Raw genomic sequence first — 21,127 nt, 5'->3', positions numbered from 1 at the left:
CGCAAGAAATGTTTGAGGTTCTAGCTCTCATCTTCAAACATTGTTCAAAACTTCACAAACAAGTGGAGTGTGTTACAGGATGTGTTAAAGAAGGTCTGTGCTTTAAATCAATACTGAGATTCTCTCATTTATGCTAGAGAACTATGGAGAAAGACATAATAAAAACTGTGCATGTAGCCTTTTAAACTTCAGAAAATTGTCTACAGGAAGATCCCATGGATGATGTATTTAAAGCAGAGAACTGCAACGGAGAAGTAGCTTAATCCTGTTGACTCGGCCATAAACCATGGACAGCCTTTGGCCAAATGAATAAAATTCTTGGTTCTAGTGTCAAGGCAATGGTAACTTCATTATTTTGCAGGAGCAGTGAGAAGTACCAGTTGAAACTTTTCATGCTACCCTTACCTTAAGTCATCTCGTCCTGGTGATGTGGCACCTAGCGAATACCCTCACTGCAAAATTGAAGCTACACTTAGACATGGTTTGGTCCCATGTGCATCTAGAATCCTTACATCTGCTGTGCATCCGTGTGTCATTTGTTGTTACTGCAAAGGACTATTGTGATACACTTCAATGAAGCTTCAAAAGACAGTGGGAATTTGAAAGAAAAACTGCATTGAAAGTAGAGAAAATAAGGCGTCAGGATGGATGGTGCAACTGTTTTTGGCTTTGCTGTTTTCAAAGCTAGTATTTTCCTGTTTTGTTTTTTCGCTAGTTGTTGATAAGTCTATCGTTGTTTTAAGTTTTCTGTGCTACATCCAGGTACAGTGTTTGGAAGACAGGACAATGTTTCTGCAAGACTGGGCAAAACGGTCATGAAAGCAAGCAAACACCTCTCTGAAATTGAGCCAGTACTGATACTGCTAACGGCTAATACGACAGTAACAGTTCCACAGTGTGAGCAATCCTGTTGTACTGAAGGATATATACTGTGTCACATGTAGCACTCAGGTTTCTGCTCATCTGGAGTACAATTGTTATCTAAATCTCTAGAACACACCACAAAATCCTTACTGTATATTTTTGTTTTCCTTTTTAAACACTCAAATTATAGTACTGTTTCAATAGGTTGTTCTCCTGGAGGATGCTAGAGACGATGATGGAAGTTTTCAAACATTGAAAGTTTTCTTTAATTTTTTTTGTTTGTTTAATAGCAAACGTGAGGTAGTAAGGCAGAAGTTGGAATGCCTGCATCTAAGGTTTGCCACTTTGCAGTTAAGAATTTTTCTGAGTGCCTTTGAGGCATTCAGACTTTGAAAGAAGCAGTTTATGAAAACTTTCTGCTCTTGCATCAGGCAGGCCAGATAAAGTTGCAAGGGTAATTTAAATTATGCCATATTTGCAAAAACATTCTGTTTGTAGGAGACAAAGGGACTATTTTTTCCTGGCAGGTATCTTTGAGAGAAAGCCGTGGTTTCCTGGGTGACACTGGTGCTTTCTACCCCACTGGTGGCTTCAGAGCATGCATTGAGGGGATTGATGGATCCCTCTTCCTTAACGAGTTTTCTAAATCGATTTGATCACTCCTTTTTGTCACTTTTGTAGGACTAACATCGAAGCTAGGGGGACAAAGTTCAACTGACACACCCAAGCATGGGGTACTAAAGTTGGTAGTACCAAGTATCAGCAGCAGCCATAATTGACAAATAATACCCCTCATAAATACTGCCAGTCTTTTCAATTAGTTTTCATCTAAAATTCGGGATGCAAAATGATGGCCTGTCAACTGACAATGGATGACAAAAATTAATAAATTGTCTTCTAAATAGTATGGACACTTAAGAAAAATTGGGCAGCCAATTTAGCACAGCATGAACCGGGGGGAACCTTTTGTACTGTTGCCGTGCCACTAATGTTGTCTGGGTCTTTATTAATGGTGCTTGGCTGCTGCTGACAGTTTTGTTGCTACTGGCAACTTTCTTCATTAAAATTAAAGCCAGCGTCAAATCCCATTAGCCGCACTCTGGATACCTCGCATTTTTATTTATACTTTTTTTTTCTTTACAAACACATTCTTTATGGGAAGTTGGAAAAGGTGGTTAAAAATTAGTACTTCATCTTGTCTGTGGCCGATTACTTAACTAAATAATAAATTACATTTTTTTGAGGGATATCATCTCCAACATGTTATAACATACCTAGTCTACAGTCCAGTAACTGCACACAGAAATCCATAAGCGATCTTTATAAATTACCTTTTGTGAACATAGTGTTCTTCTCTATCACCTGCAAGCTAGCTGGTTTTTAGAAACTCTTTCATAAAACAGTAATAACCTCTGAAGGAGAGCAATTCAGTTGTTTGGCATTCTTCAATTTCTCAGTTGCCTGTTAAACTAAAATATTAATGATGATGCATACATGCTTAAAATAGAGTGATCAACATGTGTTTGAAGACTGGTCTTACAGGAAAACGATGCTGTGTGCATCCTCACTTTTTTTTTTTCTGAGTGAATATTGTTTCTGGAAATATCTTTTGGTTTTCTACTTCAGAAAATCCAGGACTGAGTCCTTCAGACATAAATCCTCATTCTTAGCAGTGTATAGCACATGCTAATAGCCTTGTACCTCCTGCTACTGCTGAGTATTGTAGAGTATTGAAGTGCTGAGTGACCATTGTATTAAATACCTGAGGTATGACAAGGCAGTTCTTCATATGCAAGCTGTAACACAGAATAAGAGTTCTTGTCAACTTTAAGGCTTCATGTGAAAAACCTGAGGGTACCAGACATGTCTCCAGCAGACCTTGTGCTTTTACTAACAGGATGCTCTTTATGGAGTATCACACGTTGCCTCCTGTGTGATTCAGCCTTCTTGCATGCCAACTCACTCAAGGGCATAGAAATTTCCAAGATAATTTAGTCACTGCCACCTTTGTTACAACAGCAATCAAGAATATCTTCTGCTAATTGTACTCCTTTGTACAGTGAGCGCATGCACAAAGATGCTCTAGCTAGTTTCACACAACGTGCCTTTTCTGACATCCTTTGGGTATGGTTCAGTGGAACAAAATTGTATCATTTGCTTCCTGATTCTTGAGGCTTCTGCTACATGGAAACACCTCGTGAAACACAAGATAAGAGCTGGGTTTACAGGCAGGCAATATCTGTGTGATGGAAGCCTGAAGTGTGCTGAAACATCCTTCTGTGTGTGCAGAGAGGAAGGATGGAGGTCTTCTGTTGTCACCTGTTTTCCCTTGCTGCCAGTAAGAATGTCCTGCATTCAATGCAGGAAGAGAGGTGTTGCCTCCCGTGCTCAGGGTGGAAGCAGTAGCCCCAAAACACTGCAGGTAACCCAGGCAAAGAGCTGATGGGCTCGTTTAGAAACCTGGCAAGTGGCTTCAGATACATCTGTCTTCTGGTGCACTGTTTTCTCACCGGTATAAATAGAGCAGGTACTATATGCAAAAGACCATTTAAATATTCACTTAAATGGTTATTTTTGGGAATGGTTTTATATGATAAATTAAAAATGATTAATGGCTTAAATGGTGTTTTAAACATGTACTTACAGCATTTTTTTGACTAAAATATGTGCCATGTGGCTCAAATCTGAATTTCAGTTCAGCTGAAATTAAGTGACCTTATCATTCTGAAGAGTGGATACTTCCCATAGAGAAAACAAACTGGTACCATCGAATTAGCATCAATATAATAAATCTAAGTCACACTTCAGCTTATCAGCTGAATCTTTTTGGCTTAAAAAACAGTGTCAGGAGATAATTGTTGACTGAAGTTTAATATCTGTTAAGGCAAATGAGGCATGACATACAGTGCATAGGAAATATTGTATCTGGAGTGGTTTTAACATTAAAACAATATTTATTTTTTTTTAACTTTCTGACGCAATAAACTTGGTAGATGGGGGAAAGGAGGAGTGTATGTTGTATATAAGGCAAATCAGGCCCAGGTGAAATAACTTTTTTTTTCTCAGTTACCAGTTTGAGGCATACTAAATACACTTTGGGCTCTTTCAGGTATTAACTCCATGTACTAGAGGAATTCTAATCATATACTTGTCAAAAGCATTGATTTATAATTTCTCAGAAAACTTTCCTTGAATGATCGACACTGGCAGTCTTTCACGTTTTGTTACTGTAATTTCTGTTAACACCTATCTATCGCAGTTACGCTGGATTACTTCTTTTAAGGACAGAAGTAGCTTAGCCCCTTTGCAGTAACGATTTAAGAACACGGTGTAATAAACCTGTATTTGGAAGTTTCCTTTAGATTGTTACCTTAAGTCACTGGAAATGGCCTTGGATAGGTTCTCCTTGGGGTTCAGGAAGTACTTGTAGATGCGGAAGTACCTTGATATGGAACAGCCGTGTAGTATAAATTGATTGGGCAAGAGAAGAAGCTTCAGAAATGTTAATTACAAGCTCATTGTGAAGAGACATACGTGCCTCCTTTGCTGCCCTTGCTGATGCTGTGGGTTGTCTCTTGGGCTTCTGGGAACCAAGAAAGTTTTTCTTCTCTGCTACATGTTGAGTTGGTCTTTGACAAAAGGTATAAATTTGTTTCCCCTCTCCTCCTAGAGGCTTCATGTACCTGTTTATCTGCAAAAGTCACCTAGGGTGGGGTTGTTCATTTGTTTTGAGGGAAATCTTACACACATTAAAATACATTTCTTCTTTCAATGCGCTCAGCAGTGTAATGCAAGTAATGGCCTGTAACTAGTGCTAGAAGATTTGGGGGTGAATACCTACACCTCTTTAGAAATACCAAGCTGAAGACCGAATGATTTTGTTTTCAGATGATACAGTGCAGATTGATTCGTCAGCACAATCAGAAGTCATTTACTTGAAAGAAAAAAAGACAATTGTGACTGTTCTGAAAAGGATTATTTAGAAAGACAAAGCTGTGATGCTGCTAGTAGCTAATATATCTGTACCTGTATCATCTGTACTATTTTGAAAGGGTATTCTGCTAGGGAGAAAAATCAAATACAGGAGAAGGCTGTGTTCAAAATCCTTAGTGCTATTGAAATATTGCTGAGCAGAAACTGGACTGTGTCATTTTGGAATGAGAGAAGGATTTCACAAGTCGTTTACAACAGCTGATCTCTGACGCGCTGGGATAAGTCTTGCCATAAAACCCTGTTTCTGTTATTTTATAGCAAACATGTTGTGATGACTATGTTTTGTGTAAATCAGTATTTTTTATGAAGTTTCCTTTTAGAATAGTCTTAGCTCAAAGTCTACTCAAATGTTGAGCAAAAAGTGAACAGATGTTGCTGTAGCAGTCTCATTATACCATTGCATGCTTCATCTTGGAATGTCCTACCTAGATTTTTCCTCTTGCTTAAGATGAAATTGAGAGCACAAGTGCTTCAAGACATTCACATGAACGTCAGCTATACCTGGTAGTTCATTTTGTCCAGAATGGTCTGTGTTCCTTGTGGTATATAGTGCATGTATTTTAGTTGTTGCAAGACGCTTCCTTCATTCTTCTTCACATGTCCTCTTGGAGCAGCATGATGGTATCCATGTAAGCAGCTCAGACACTATCTCAACATGGAGTATGATAGTCTTTATATTTTTTTCCTCTTTTCACAAAATATGAAAACCTGGACCAGAGTCCATTCTAAGGAAAAAAAAAGTTCGTGTCTGTTATGATTATATTGAAATATCCTGTCTGAAGTGATCCCTGTTGTAGGTCATGCTTCAAATGATCCAGGTTATACAAGAAATACAGTTATGAGTAAATGAATTTTCCCATTTTCTGCAGCTTTTTTTTTTTCAGAACATTCAACATGGTTTTATGAACTTTAGGAAGTAGGATCCAGTTTAAACCCAATGACATTGTGTCTAACTGGACCATTCCAATGGGTAACCCTGTTACCCAGGCCTGTTGGTGTGTCTGCTCATGTGACTGGTCTTTCTGACTTGCCCGTTACTAACTTCTAAATCTCTGCAGGTATGTACATGCCTCAAATGAAGTATGAAGTATTTCTCCAGTAATTTCTTGAGACATACGTAGCACTTGTGATCCATCTCCAAAGCAAGCAGAACTGCTGCCTATTGGATTCTGGATCATTTCTGACAGCTATCATGCAGGGACATTGACAAGCCTCCCCTAAAAATCCAGCCATACATACCATTTTGTGAGGCCAGCATGGGAACGTGCCTGGTGTGGAGCGAAACACCCGTCAAGTCCTTCTGGAATTATGGGTGTGTTTTAAAACTTTTCCGTCACTGAAGCAGCTGCCTCTGGAAGAGGCTAATTCAGTTATGTACCATTTCCCTTGGCAGGTAAGGTGAGTCAGCTAAAGGGCTGAAGGAATGTTTTCTCAGTGGGTTCCTTATTGTTTTGTCCTCTGTAATGATGAGAGGACACTGGGTGCCTAACATATATTAGCTGTATCTCTGAAGTTGTCATCTTCATTCCTGTTCCTCTGAGTACAGTGTGTGTATGTATACACACATACATGCACGTATGTATGTATTTTGTCCTTGGTCTTGGGAGAGATTTGAGGGGGGAAAAAATGGGGTGGGTGGAAGGAAGAGTGGTGGAGTATCTTTGTACCCTGGAACCATCTCAGTGAGTCACATTGTGGTGACATTGTGTGGTCACATTGTGAAGCAACCCAAAGAGTGTCACTACCAAGCAGATACAGGACGGTCACTGGTACAAAGGATCTTGTGACCAGAGGACAAGGTGTAAAACAGGAAATATTGTTAAGGAGAATGAAAAAGGTACCCTTCTACTGTCAAACAAAAAAGATTTTTCTTATCTTACCCCCACAAGGATTAAGGGCCAAAGGTAAAACTGTCCAGCAAAATTATTATATTTTTTTTAATGCAGGACAATCCTTTTGACTTAAAAACAAACACCACACAACAACAACAAAACAATGCATTGTAGTGCAGTTTCTCAGGGCTGTTCGTGAAGACCTTTTTGGTCCCAAAATTTCACAATATGAAGTGCGAGTTCTTGCTGCACAAAAAGATGGAATACAGTTTAAAATAAAAATAAAAAACCTCCACTTTTTTCCTGACGGTGTTCTTGGTTTTGTTATTCAGTAGATGCTGTATTAAATTGGATTTTGTGTCCATCATTATTAAAATGTGAAGTGTGTCGGTCACAAAGCATACATTTCAGGGCAGTTAGCTGAATAATTCTTTTCTTTATTATCCCAAATTACTGCTGAGCTCTGGAGAGGTGAGCAGTTTAGCCAATTATTGCCATTTGAGCTGGATTTGTGGGTGATTAGCTCCTGGTCGAATTCAGTCCTGGCAAGGGCTTTGAAGCCTTCGCTTGTGTGATTTTCACAGCAGTGAGGTAGGAATAGACGCGGCTAATGACAGGAAGGTCGCGTGGGTTATGTGACCTGTGAGGGGGGGGCTCGGGTTTAGCAAATAGGGCATCCACAATAACAAGTGTGTCACTAACCCTGCCGTGCATAATCGGAGTTTTATAGGATTGTTGGAGATGCTGACAGCTCAATTAAAGTGTAACCCTTTGTACCATATACCCTGGCAGAATGACAGAAATATTACCAACAAAAAAGGGAGGGTGCCACAAGGGAACTGGTTAAAGATCCAGTATTCTTTTTCTTCCCCCCTTCATCGGAGCCTGCACAGAACAAGCTGCAAAAAGCATCCATTTGTGAAATAATAGGTTGTCCAGGGGAGGGGTATGGTGCCAAACATGGCTACAAAAAAAAGCTGCTCTTAAGTGGTCTTCCTGATGTTTCTATGGAAACACAATAGTATCAGGATAGAAAGTTAAAATTGGTTTTTAAGCTTTTCATGGCTTTCTCCCATGGACCCCCCTCCCCCCACAAAGCCCTACTTTATCTAAAATATGGTAAAGAGGATTTCAGGGTTCAGGGAACGAAGCGCTGCTATAACGAGAGCCCTATCGGCTACCTGGAAGTTGCAATGTCTGCACAATGAATCCCTTTTTGATTTCCTTCCCCTCCGATGCTGGGTTTGTTTCTTCAGTGGAAAAAAAAAATAAATGTTTTGTTGCTTCTTTTTCATGCCTGACCGTACAGCCACGAACATTTCCGCTCTCAGAGCGTTTTCCAAATTAACTGTGCCACACTGCAATGTTTGCTTGTACTGAATCAGTTTCCCAAGCTTGTTTTTTTCGTTTTAATTTTAGCCTAGGTAGCCGTGCTTCACCAAGCTGATTTGTGTAGATGTTAACTTCATTTGTGTCCAGTGCAGTTAGAGCACAGTGCCTGATGTTGAGCTCCGGCGAGAGGTAGGAGTTCAAACGGAGCTGATCGCTGCTGGCTCCTGTACTCCTGACTTAGACCCCTTGGCATCAGCTGTCTGCTTTCTCCGACACTAAGATAATGATTTGCATCGCAGCGCATTTCACATCAGCACTGACGATGGTGTCAGGGAAACCACAACTGCCAATGCCAAGGGGTTAATAAACCAACTACTTGAGATTATTAAGGGCTGTATTTTTAGCAGTGCAGAGGAAATGGAACAAACCTCAGAAGGCAACGGAGCTCTGTATACAGTAGGGCAGAAAAATGTTGTCACTTGTTAGGTGGTGTGCCTTCGTTCAGAGTGATAAACTGAGTCTGGAGAAAGAGATGTGCCAGTCCTTTAAATATGTAACTGTCCGCATTTTGTAATACACTTGAATTTTCAGCTTTGTAGAAAATATATGTAGATAACTAGAGAGTATGAAATGTGCTATTGAATTTATCAAGTCGAATTTTAGAAATAATCAGAAACTATGGCTTCCAAAGGAGTGTCCCTTTCGCAAATTTGTCAATGGAAGGAGTCCTTAAGAAGTCTCCTACTTTGCTAAACATTTTTGACCTGTAAGTATGAGTACCATGTTGTCTTATGGCTCACCTGTTGGCAGTCTGGCGTATCTTCTATCCATTGTCCTGGCAGGTGTTCCTTTACTTTGCCATAGCAGTGTGCCTGTTGCTCCATCTGGATACTGCAGCAGGGCTGTTTTTTCAGCTTTCCATTCAAATTCTTTAGACACGAGGGTGGCTGCTCTTCCATGGTCATCTTTTTGCCTTTCTAAGAATAAGAAAGCTCCTTGTTAGGTGGATGAGTGGGATGTGCCACTTGATGGCTCTCCAGTCTCTAGTCCACACATTGCAGTGTGTTCCTCTCTTCTCCACCACATAGTGCTCGTGAGAAAGACTAGTAGGTTCCTGTACTCAGGACATCCTGAGGAGTCTTTGTCCATGCTGTGCTGGAAAATACATAGCCTACAAACGAACAACAACAACAACAAAAAATTGCAGCTGCAAGCTGGGGAGTTGTGAAAACCTACCTTGAAATTATTTGCTCAATATTGGAGGAACTTGTGCATTACCCAGTTAGTGGGTAAGGTCAAAATCGTTAGGTTGAATTGCTGGACCAGTCATTAGAAATTAAAACACACTAGCAATAAGCACTAAACTTGTTCTGATTTACTGTGTCTTTAGCGATGAGGTTCCTTGGAGGAATTCAGTAGCCATTCGTTGTGGGTGGCAGCCTGTGCTGCTGGTACTACAGTGAACTGTAGGACTCACCTGTAAGCATTTGAATGATTTTCTTAGTAAGGGTTTTTAATTTTTGTTATAGTAGCCTGTGTGCTGAGAGCTTGGAAACTTCCGTGTTGCAGGTTCCTCAAGTTTTAGCAAGTTTTTTGCTCCAAGTCAGATCTTAGATTCTCTCTTTCCTTTGACTCTAGGTGGAGCAGTAGCTGATCAGCCTCAGCACCAGGTAACCACTATGGTATAATTACCTCTTCTGCTGAGTTACATCCCTGTGTTTAGGGAATGGCAGAAGAGAATTGGATTCTGTGTTCTCAGTTGATTTCATTATAACGTTGGTGTATAACATAAATTTGAATAACTTCCTTCCCTGTGGAAGCATCTTGGAATCTGCCGTAAAATTGTAATACTGCTGTAGTGGCAGGTTTTAAGGAAGGCATGTGTTTTTTTTCTGTGTGCCTGGCTGCAATAATATTCAGGGTATTTCATTTTTGGTTTTGTTTTATTTTGTTTATTAATTCTACTGTTAGACACCGAAGTTTAAGAATATCTGAGGTTTCCTGTTCGGAGACAGTGCACTTTCACATAGCATTTCTTCTGTGGTTCCATTGGTCCCACTGCCCTCTTAGTGCTAAGACTATGGGTTTCCAGTTTTAAAATGTAAACCATTTCATAGCCAGTCATCCAAAAGACCAATCACCATTCCCTTAAAATCCTGGATAAAAAGACTTAAATTTGGAAAATCGTGGGGGAAAAAATTACTTTTGTACGCAAAGATTCCAAATACCTGGGACATTTTCAGCAGTTTATACTCTAGAGGATTTGTGCTGAGATGAGTCGTTGGAGGGAGCAGTAACTACCATAATCTTCCTGTAGTGTGCAAGTATTGTTTGTAGGTGAGGTGATTTCAGCTGGTGCCTGCTATGTGCTGGAAGAATGGACTTTAAGTCTAGGAACCTGTTGCAGTTAAATATTCTGGAAGCAAAACTCATCAGTCAAGAAATACTCTTGCTTGTTAGGACAAGCTAGACCAGTCCCCATACTACTAGCCAGGCTATGTGTTGTTGGCTAGTCGTGCAAACCAGGAGGCTTTGCGAGCATTTGTTTATGATGTTAAGCAATTTAAAGGAAGCATATGTTTTATTGACCAGGATTCATATGTAACAGTTGTTTGAGATCCTGACTACGAACAGTTGCCGTTGCAATTATTTGGGTGAGGATGTTTGTGATAAGTGCGTTGTTTTTTTTTTTTCTTTTATGAACAGGATGCAAATGACAGCTGTAGAAAATTCATAGCATTGAATAGAAAATGAAGAATTTATGCTGTTAATGATTAAGTGCAAGATTGCATATTTCATTCTGTCAAAACAATATCAGGGTAACAGTATGAGGTTGGCTTAATTTTAAGGAGGAAAAAAAAAGAAGCTTGCATGATGCTCGTACCTCTGCCATGGCAGTGGTTTAAGTTTCCAAAAGAGAATAGAGAGCTAAGTATTGTTCCTTTTTCTGAAGGTGCAGTCCTGGCTCTGCTGCCTTCAAGAGGGTCCTGCCATCTCAGCTTGACATGCTAACAAAAGTCAGATGTACCAAATTGTCTTTAAAATAAATACAAAACTAAGTAAAGTCAAATGCTATGGCTGGAGCCAGTGGAAAAAAAAACACTGCAGTCAGTTAAGCTGGGATCACTGGTATTATTACCCTGTTTGTGAAATGTTCTTCGTTTCTTGTGGCCCCTGGAAAATCTAAAACACACTGGAAAGTTACAAAATCAAAATGGAGCACAACAGGGAATGCAAGGTATGCTGCTCCCCACACAGTATTGATTCTGCAGGCCATGCAGTGGCAGCTTTGATGCAATATTAAACAACTTCAGGAGGTCGCTCTTTTAAATGCTGGTAATTTGCTGCTTAAAACCTGAAGTATTTCCATAAAACAAATTCGTAATTGCTTCACCATTTGTCTTCATTTGTAAGCAAGGTTTGTAGCTCACGGGAGGGCGTCTGGAGCGCTGAGGTTTAGATGATTGCCGCGTATTCAGATGAAGTGGGCGCATTATGCACAGTGGTCCCTTGACCAGTGGTCTCTTCCCGTCAGCCCGATCGATCCCGCGCTGGAGGCCTTTCATTAGCTGCTTGTACTCTCACAATAATGATCGGGCTGCAGAGCCTGATGGCAGTCTGTAACTTCTCCTGGTGCCCTGAAGCTCAACAACATAAGCTGATTGACTCAGTTAGGGCCCCAGTCTCTAACAGCAAATGCAATCAATAAATCTTTGTTGGTAAATAATTGCTATTGAACAGAGTTTTAATATAAATTTATGAGTGGTGTTTTATCACAGCTTGAGGCTACAGCAAGCCACTGAGTGATGGATTTCAGATAACACTTACATTCATTACATTAACTTTGTAAGTTATTTAAAGCTTGTACACTTAACATTGCTTTTGGCTTGCAATGACCTCCTGGGAATAGACGTAGCATACACATTAGTAATAAAGAGATTGCTGTACATACAGACAATTCATTCCTCTGTTTTCTTTGTACGGCGACGCCGTTGGTTGGGCAAGAGGTGAGAAGAGAAGTTTGTGTGCTCTGCTTGAGCGTTTTTCTTGTTACTCATTAAAAGTACAGCTGTGCTGTCCGTTTGAAGAAGTGGTGCTCTGTTAGATGCAGAATTGCAGTTTTGGAGGGAAGGTGGTAAAAATTTAATTTGAAGTGTTGAATTCTTCTCGGTTTATGAGCAAATCGGAGGCGTTATATCCGTAGTGTTGAATCTCGAGGCGTAGGTCAGCTGCGCTAACTGCAGATGGAAGAACGTAACAAAAGGCTTCGTGCAAATTAGGAGAAACAATGTTATCCGATTAATAATAATTTGGGGCAGAGATTATTAAAAAAAATAAAAATAAGCCAACCCCAAGTTCAAAATGTTGCTTAGTCCCTTACTGCGTGGCTGCATTGAGGCACGGTGAGCTGCCTGCCCGCTGCCTCGCGGGCACCTCGGGGCTCATTTCCCAGGCAGAGCATCTGATGCGCCTTAAAGGTAGGTGTAATGCGACCGAAGTGAAGGCCTTTCTTTTTCTTTTCTTTTTTTTTTTTTTAAGTAACATTTCTTGTCATATCTGGGCCATTTATTTATATATCTATTATTTTAGTTCAGTTAATGTTAAAGTGCATTTATAGCAGATCTAAACTCTGATACTAAGAGCATTTCTCTAGACCATTCTATATAATTATCACAGACAAAGTGGCGAACTCTAGCCTTGGGGGGAAAAAAAAATGTGGCTTATGTGCTTCTCCGCTTCATAACACTTTGTTAGCTCCTTGTATTCAGAGCAGCTTTCTCCACAGATACTGGAAGATATTTTTAATTCTCACATAAAACAAAAAATCTATTCTTTATGCATGGTACGTAGTGCCTTAAAAAAAAAATGGATTGGGAAGTCTGATTTGTTAGTTAGACCCAAATAGGTGAGTGATACATATTTGATAATGAGTAATTTTTTACATGAAAGCACCGGATTGCACTTGAAAAGCAAGGTGAAGCCCCATTTTGAATTTCTTCATTTAGATCCATAATTCACACCTAGATACTAACAAAACATCTGTAGTAAAAATCATTAAACTTGGAAGTTTTACTATTTATTGAGTTTATAATTGGCAAGAACTGAAAATTACGTAATAGTGGCATATTTTCTGTATAGCAAAGGGATAGGTAAAAAGGTGTGAAATATATTTCTACTTTCTTCAAGACTTCAAAAAAAGACAAGGAAAAAAAATCACAGTTGTGATCCTTATGGCTTTTTTCCCATTAAAAGGTCTGAAGAACAAACACATCAGAACCAGTGCAGGGAAACAGCTTTAGGAGAGTAATTTTTGATCCACATAGCATAGTGATAACTGAAATTGGGTCCCCCTACATGTGAGCGAATGTGCTATAGGTGAGGTATGAAAGATTGGAAAGGTGAAGTGACAGATCACCTACTATAGACAAACATACAAGTCAAAGGCAGGAATAAGCTTTCATTTTTAATGGAAGAAAACAATGTTTCTAACCACTAGAAGACAGTAATTGGGATGTGTAACTCACGCTCACAAGAAGCTTTTGTAAGAAGCCCTTTCAGAAGTCCCATTCTGTTTTGTAAAAGTTTGAGGGTGAGCCGCCTAAGTGTAGCAAAGAACAGCACAAAAAAAGAAACGTGACCCCCAGATGGTCAGAAAGTTAGGGGTTTGCACTAGTTTGTAATTCAGTCCTCCGATACGAGCTCTTATTTACAGTCCCGTCCACTGACGGCTTTGAATTGTGAAGGGTTGCTCATAGAACTTTTATTCCAAGTGTGTGTCCAGGAACAGGCGGTTGTGAACTTTGATTTTCCGTAGGGATCATCTCTGTGGCTGCAGAAGGAGAGTTATTAGTTCCTGTGGATTGTGGCAAGGGACTTCAGCTGAAACTTTTCACATCGGGAACTGAGGGAGGAACAAATACGTATAGCTCTGAAAGAGTTCTCGTTGTGCAGTGGCATAGACCTACCCCTGGTCCATTTTGGTCTTGGGATTTGGTCTGGAGATGGACCATTTTATAAGGCTGCAGGTTTAATGGGAAGGCAGATAGCATAACTTGCTCACAAAACGTGACTGCTTTAACAAAAACAACTTGAAATATTTGGAAGCACCATGCTTAATGGTGCATCTCTTTTATGTTCTGCCTCCTTAGTGATGTTTTTTCCATTCTTTTCTTTAAGTTCCATCAGAATGGGAAGACTTTTTATGGGGATAAGAAAACCGAAACTTGTATTAGTTTAGATTCCTGATGATGATTTATTGAAATTAATAGAAGTGAACACTTTTATCCAAACTTGACCTGTGAAAATGCTACCTGTGGCAGTACTATGTGTGTTGAAATGTCCTGGTAGAGACACCACGACTTCCAGTAACCACATTACTGTGTGGATTCATCAGGAAACTGCCTTCTGACTTGGCTTTGGAAATGAACGTTTCCTAGGGAAGAACATTGCTAGAGCATTGTTTGATTTACCATCAATTTGTGCTACAAGAAGTTACATTCTGCTTTTCAAAGTGAATTTGTCTTGTTAGGCTGAGAAAACACGTTGGTATGTGCTAGTAGTCCTTGGCCATTTAAACATGATGATGATGAGTTTTAATCTCAATTATTGATTGTTGAAATTCATCACTGATGTGTAGATTGACTATGATTTATGGAAAAGTGAGTCATCTTGCCCACCTCCTTTCCTTATCGACTACACCTTTTTCCTCTAGTTATCCAGAATTCATTGGAAAAGTGCTGTACTTGCCCTGTTACCGTTTTGCTGCTCTTGCCTGGCATTAGTGTCATCTCTTTTTGCTTGGAATGAGTAGTTAGGGGAATTTCTATTGTGTCACCTTACTAAAAATGGGAATGGAAACACAAATGTGCACCATTCCCTGTTTGTGGGGGGCCAAGACTGAACAACAAAGGAACCCGCAGGTACGTGCTAAACGGAGCACGAGCCATATAGTATGACCTTCACGCAACCTGAGATTCATCATTTATTTCACAGTGCAAGGAAGTACACACCAAGTGTGTTGTCTTTATCAGCTGTGTGTGTGCAGAAGTAACCTACCCTGTGACATGTTAAAATGTGCTTTCCTGGGGAATGAAGTTGAATGCAAAATGATTTTCTCTACCTGTTGGACAAAGCTGACATTACACAGTCTTTTCTGTTTACATGACTTGCTTTATAAAACTGCGCTTAGAGCTTCTGCTTCTAAATTGCTAGCACTAAAGCTTATGATGGAGAAAAACGTATTATGGGAAAAATATGAAAATGAGGAATTTGTAGGAGAAAACATATCTCAAATTATATTTAGTCCTTTTCTGTGTCTTAAATAGGTGTGCATTGGCAAAATAATGCTTAATCTTTTTTCTTCTTTTCTCTAACAGGGTATGCTGCTAAAGCGAAGTGGCAAGTCATTGAATAAAGAATGGAAGAAGAAATACGTGACATTGTGTGACAATGGTGTACTGACCTATCATCCTAGTTTACATGTAAGTACATCGTGCTCTCCGTGCGTTCAGCAACCATCAAGCCCTGATAAAGTAGTGTTAGCAAGCTCATCTGGGAATGTTTTTGGTGAGCCCATGTTGTTGGGGGAACTTCTTTCTCTCTCTCTTCATTCTCTTCTCCTTCCCTTCAAAAAGGCATAATTGGAAATATAGCTCAACAGTGAAACAGTGTGTCTACAGTCAGATTCCTCTGAATGCCTTGGAATAGGGGTACCCTTGGATTTCAAGAGGCAGCTGAAACAGTTTAAGCTTTCATTTTGTGCTGATGCTTTTATGGACTTGTTGTCCATTAAAAAAGAACCAAAGCATTTTAAAAGGAAAATTATAGCACAGTACAACTTCATAGATGTAGTAAGGAGTGAGAAAGTTTTCTGGTATTTGTCAGTGTGCAGTGGCTATGGTTTAATCAGAAAATAATTCTGAACCGCCTTTTGAAAATGACATCTCTATTAAAACATGTGCTGTAAAACGTATTCATGTTAAGATGTCTGTCGTTGTCTGCCCAAGGATCCTGTCAGTCCCTCTCAGTATGTGTAACAGTCCCTGGGTTTGGTTTTGGGGGTGGAAGGAGCACAGGTATGAGACTCAAAACTAGTCCATCCCATCAGTCCCAGACAGACCAGTAGGAGGAAAGGTGAGATTTGTCAGAACTTGTGCCATGTCAGAGCAATTCAAAAAACAGAACCTATATAGACAGTCAAGGTTTTGTAATTCCCAGTGAATTCCAAGCTCCTTCACTTGCTCTGTAGTACAGGCAAGAGTGAAATACAGAAAACATAGTATGACCCTCGCCAAGATCTTTGCGATTGTCTCAGGTCTTAAGCTTTACCATCGTATTCTGAAATTAGAGGGTGACCAGTTGTAACATTTTAGGACCATTTGACACCTATTGCTGTCATTGTGAGCTCCTGGGAAAATTTTTCATTAAGGAGTAAAAATGAAGGTTTTGAATAGATGTATTTCTGTAGATGTGCTCTAGGTCTTACAGACCTGTACATAGATCTGGCAGAAAGCTTCTGCTTTCAATGGGTGATGTCTCAGGAGCATGGCCACGTTGACGCTGTGCTTGCACCAACTTGCTCTTCCTGTCTGCTGAACATTGTCATTTTCTCTGGCTTGTCACGAGACTTAATAGTCTTGCTTCCTGCCATAATCATGCTGTGTTATTATTTCTTATGATTACTTCCATATTTCTTAAAAATTACATGGCAACTAGCTTCCAGTAATTGCTGCTTTCCATCAGAAATCTCGTCCCTCTACCTGTACAGTCTGGAAGAAGTGACTGTCCAGTTTTTCATTTTTCCCTTTGGTGGAACTGGCCACTTTGGCCGTTCTTTCAGTCTCTAATGTGGGGGGAACTCTGCTGAGAAGTAGTCCTGAAACACCCAAATTGTACATCAGCATGGCTGGCAGAAGGGAAGCACGGACACTCGTGCCTTTGAGGCAGCCCACGTGGGTTTGGGCTGTGACGGCCAGTCGGGGTCAGCGAGGGAGAGGAGGCAGGCTGCCGTTGTGTGTGCCCAGGTCCCATCCTCGCTGTGGAAGTGCTCTATTGTTCCTGGTGGTTTCTATGCACGTATGTTAGTTTTTCATCGCTCTTTGCAGACAATAGAGTACTTCTCTCTCAGCTTCCCTGGAGCTGCTTAGTCTTCCCCAGAGTGAGAATCCATTGAGATTAGAGGTAATTACTTTGAGATTAGAGGTAAATCCATTGGAGATTAGAGAGAATCCATTTAAAGAAGTAATTACTAGCCTGTAATTGTTTCCCTCTATCCCCCACCGTGCCCCCCCACTCCCAAGAAAAGGTACACGTCCATGTACTTCATTTGCTCAGATCTCCTTTCATATATGAGAGAGGTTTGTAACTTACTACTTTTCCCTTGGCTGTGTTTTGGTAGATCATGGTGAGGGACCACACTCAGCTCCTAGCTGCCAAGAAGCTACTGGGCAAAGCCTAGTACTTGTTCTCAGGCTTCTTGAGACGCCTTCACCGAATCCACTTTCTAGGAATATGTAGGCTTATGTTCATTCATGTTAAAATCTTTCTGTGATGTGATTTATGTTATAAATGATGCTGGCTTAATGTTTTATTTCTATTGATTTTAGCCTTCAAAGAGCCGCTGCACTACTTGAGCAGTGCAGTTCGGTACTGTCAATAAACTATTTATTGTCAGTTAGCTGTTGTTAATATACCCTGCAGAGCGTTCTTTATGCATCAGGCAGCTGTACATCCGTCAATTACCATACATGTATTTTTTACTTAGACTTGGGTTATTTCAAATATGCAGGTAATTTGGGTTACATGATACTTTGCAGTTGCAATTCTGTGAAGCGAGCAGTGGGCTGGCCTCTAGTGGTGGCAGGAAGAAACCAATTCAGAAGGTAGCTTGGTCTTTCCGGTTCGTAGTTTGGGTCAGAACATAAAATTTTGTTGATTTCCTGCTTTGGAAGAAGCTTTTTAAATATGTGATGGCTGTTAGCGGGCACTGTATTAACTAGTGCTTGAGATCTGGCCAAAAGTGGATCAGTTGTCTCTGCTGTCAGATGTGTTCAGCAGCATGTCAGACATGAAGAAGGTGTTTTTTAATATAGTGAATGCGTCGGTGTCACAGAAATCAGTACTGTTGTCCTTGCTGAATAAAGGATTGCCTACAAAATGAAAGATTTTGGGGTGGGGAGTGAAAATCAAATTAGTATCATACTTGCAGAGGAGGTATTCCTGGAAGGGTCAGGCCTGTTTGGCAGGGTAGTGTGCTGAAATGACTGCTGCATTGTGCCAGCTAAATAAGTAACTACGAATGCCACCAGGTTGACATTTTACACAATAGCTAAATTCGTATTCCTTCTTCTTAAGAAATCGGGGGAAGAGAAGAATGGGGAAAGAAAATACATGTACATAAGCACCCTACTGTTTTCTGACTTGGTCATGTCAGGATTTTTCAAGAGCCTCAAACCTTCCCTTCCCTTGGGATGCTGAGGAGCTGTACCAATAGAAAATGGTGGGGATAATGAGAGAGAACTTTGACCTGCAGGCTTCAAAGTTCACCATAGCTACCTATTCATCATACACTTGTGGAGTATAGCCATTGAGTGGATGACTCAAATTCTGGCCGACAAATTCAGTGTCAGCCTACCCAAAGGGACTCATGGGAATTTGTCTCGGCATCTCCTGGCTTTTAATGGCAGAATGCCATGTGTAAGGGCTCCTGAAATGTATTCACTGGGATACCTGCTGGGCAGTGCTACATGCAGCTTCTTTATCTAAGCCTTATCCTGATGAATAGATGATGTTTCACCACCGTCTGTCTTCCAGGCTGTTGCCGTCATGCCACAGGTCAGTAGATGACGAAGTTTTAGCTGTGGATGTCCATTCTCTGCTGTTGTATCCTCATCATCATCACTGCCCCTCATTTATGGATGGAATAATAAATTTTAAAAAGCTGAAAACAGCTATTTTAGGGAAGGATTTTTTTTCTTGCCTTTTATGTTTAATCTATTCTAGACTTGTTTTCAAATAAAAGCACAGCACCATGGCAACTTACAGGGGGAAAGAATAGCCTCTTAAATATATGAGAAGGAAAGTCTGATGCCTATCACTTAAAACCCATCTAGAACATGCATGCTATGTAAATACCACATACCTTCACAGCAAGGTTTACTTTTGCTTGCTGACGTCTATATTGCCACAATGCTGCTGTTAAACCTTGCTCCCGTCATCACTGATCTGGTTTGATAACCTGTGCTAAAGGGTGTAGGATTGCAGCAGTGGTCAGGGGGCGTGAACCTGTCCCTTACCTCCATGAGAAGTATGTGAATTCACACATGTAATTCTGCTCAATTAATTTGACAGCAGCCACAATTTCAAAGCTCTTAATGGGTGAGCAACTCATGGGTGAGCAACCCATGTAAGCAAACGCAAAGCAAGCATTAGCAATGGTTTGTATTCAAATAAAATGAACGTACTTCAACTAAATAAACAAAACTTCAGCCTGGCAGAGAGTCAGATCCAATACTAGGCTACACTTTTTGCACAAGGGCTTCAACAATATGCTATGAAGACCCATCTTAGAAGATGATACAAAACAGACCCAGTTCTTGTGCCTGCCGAGTTCCTCAGAGCCTTGGGGTGGGGGACTGGCAGTTTCCTACAGGAAGAGCATGCTCTGTGAGCAATGGAAGGCATCTGAAAAGACCTCGTAAGTAGGTATCTCGTAGTGTTGGAGATCCATGTGGTTTTCTCAGGCTTTTCAATGTGGTTTTGCTTCAAAGGAATGTAAAGCTGGACGTTGGCTGGCTATGCACAAGTAATCCCCAAGTCAGGCCTAAATAAGTACTTGAACTCACAAAATGATATGTATGTGTTGTTTTTTCACGTCACGTGTAGCTCTACCATATGGAAAGAGCAGTGATCAAAGCTAATCCTACAGAGCAGAAATGGGGATATAGTTTGAGGGGTGAGGAGGACAAATCTGTTAGAAGCATGTCATACTTAAGTTTTTACTATAGTTATGGTATCCATTAATATGCCTAAAACACCAGTTAAGATAGAAAAACAGAATGATAGGAACAGTTACAAAATATGTGTATAACGATTGCTTGTTACAGTTGATGAGTTGATGCCATATTTTTCCCCTCACCACAGCTGGCAGTCTTTCTGGAAGTGTTTTCATCAAAGCTATGCTCAGAGCAATGTCCTTTCTACCATTATAGATTTGAATTTCCTAGGGCTTGCCTTTCTTAATTCTGACTTGGTACATTGTGTATTTATGTTGTTGCTAGTAATAACTAGAGGAAATTGACCTTTATGGGAAAAGTGGGAGCTGCTCATGCTGCTGTAAATTTGTTTTTTAAGATACCGAATAAAAATATATATAATCCACAATGCTTTTAGAAGCAAAAGGCCTGACAGAGATCTACCTATGGCTTTTATAAAGTGGCATACCTCAACCTCTTAGAGGTCAATCACTCACTTCATATCTTCCTGCCAAACTACTTAATTATCTTAAAAAGGTAATGGAGTGAAGTTCAGTTTGGGAGAAAACTTTCAAAAATAAATGGGAAAAATACAAGCTAAAATGTGTTTGCAGTCCTTAAGTGAGACCTATAATTTGGGATAGCTGTCAAGGCAAATTATTTTGACCCCCTGGCTTTGTGTCCTTTCAAACTAAAAATAGTCTTGCTTGAAAGTGCCATTGCACCTGTTCTGCTCAGTGAAAAATAAAACTGTAGTTACTGATGGTCAGCAAGCTACACTCTGAAATACTCCTAAAATACGTAATCACTGTCTGTGTTGAAGGAGAGGAAGACTGATTATTCACAGCAACTTCTTATAATCACTTCTGTGACTTGTTACAGATATTCACAGGTCAGTAAATGCACAAACAAGGAGAATGTGAAGCATTTTTCGTTTCAAGTCCATTCATTTGAGAGGGTATGACAAGATTTATCACATCATTAGTGTAGGCTATTGTAGCAAATGCAGTACTGCTACTTGCAGAGCTGTGCAAACTTGCAGTACATAGTAAGGAGCAGCAAGCATATATTTCAGTGTTGTGCCCCCCCCCTCAAAAAAAAAGTAGGGAAGATTTTTTTGGTATCTGAATGAGT

At 40.2% G+C, this 21,127-nt stretch overlaps 1 protein-coding gene across 3 annotated transcripts in view; it reads left to right on the top strand.

The window, feature by feature from the left end:
- The window catches only part of AGAP1 (ArfGAP with GTPase domain, ankyrin repeat and PH domain 1), a 372,179-nt gene that overhangs the window by 207,469 nt on the left and 143,583 nt on the right, over positions 1–21,127 (top strand). For all 3 annotated transcript variants that reach the window (XM_035566371.2, XM_035566379.2, XM_035566388.2), the window contains one exon: positions 15,398–15,502. In XM_035566371.2, coding sequence (XP_035422264.1) covers positions 15,398–15,502 — 105 coding nt within the window. The remainder of the gene's footprint in view (positions 1–15,397; positions 15,503–21,127) is intronic.

The sequence above is a fragment of the Cygnus atratus genome, chromosome 6 (assembly GCF_013377495.2).
Source record: "Cygnus atratus isolate AKBS03 ecotype Queensland, Australia chromosome 6, CAtr_DNAZoo_HiC_assembly, whole genome shotgun sequence".
In the NCBI taxonomy this organism is placed as follows: domain Eukaryota; kingdom Metazoa; phylum Chordata; class Aves; order Anseriformes; family Anatidae; genus Cygnus; species Cygnus atratus.
This window is presented reverse-complemented; position numbering and strand designations above follow the sequence as displayed.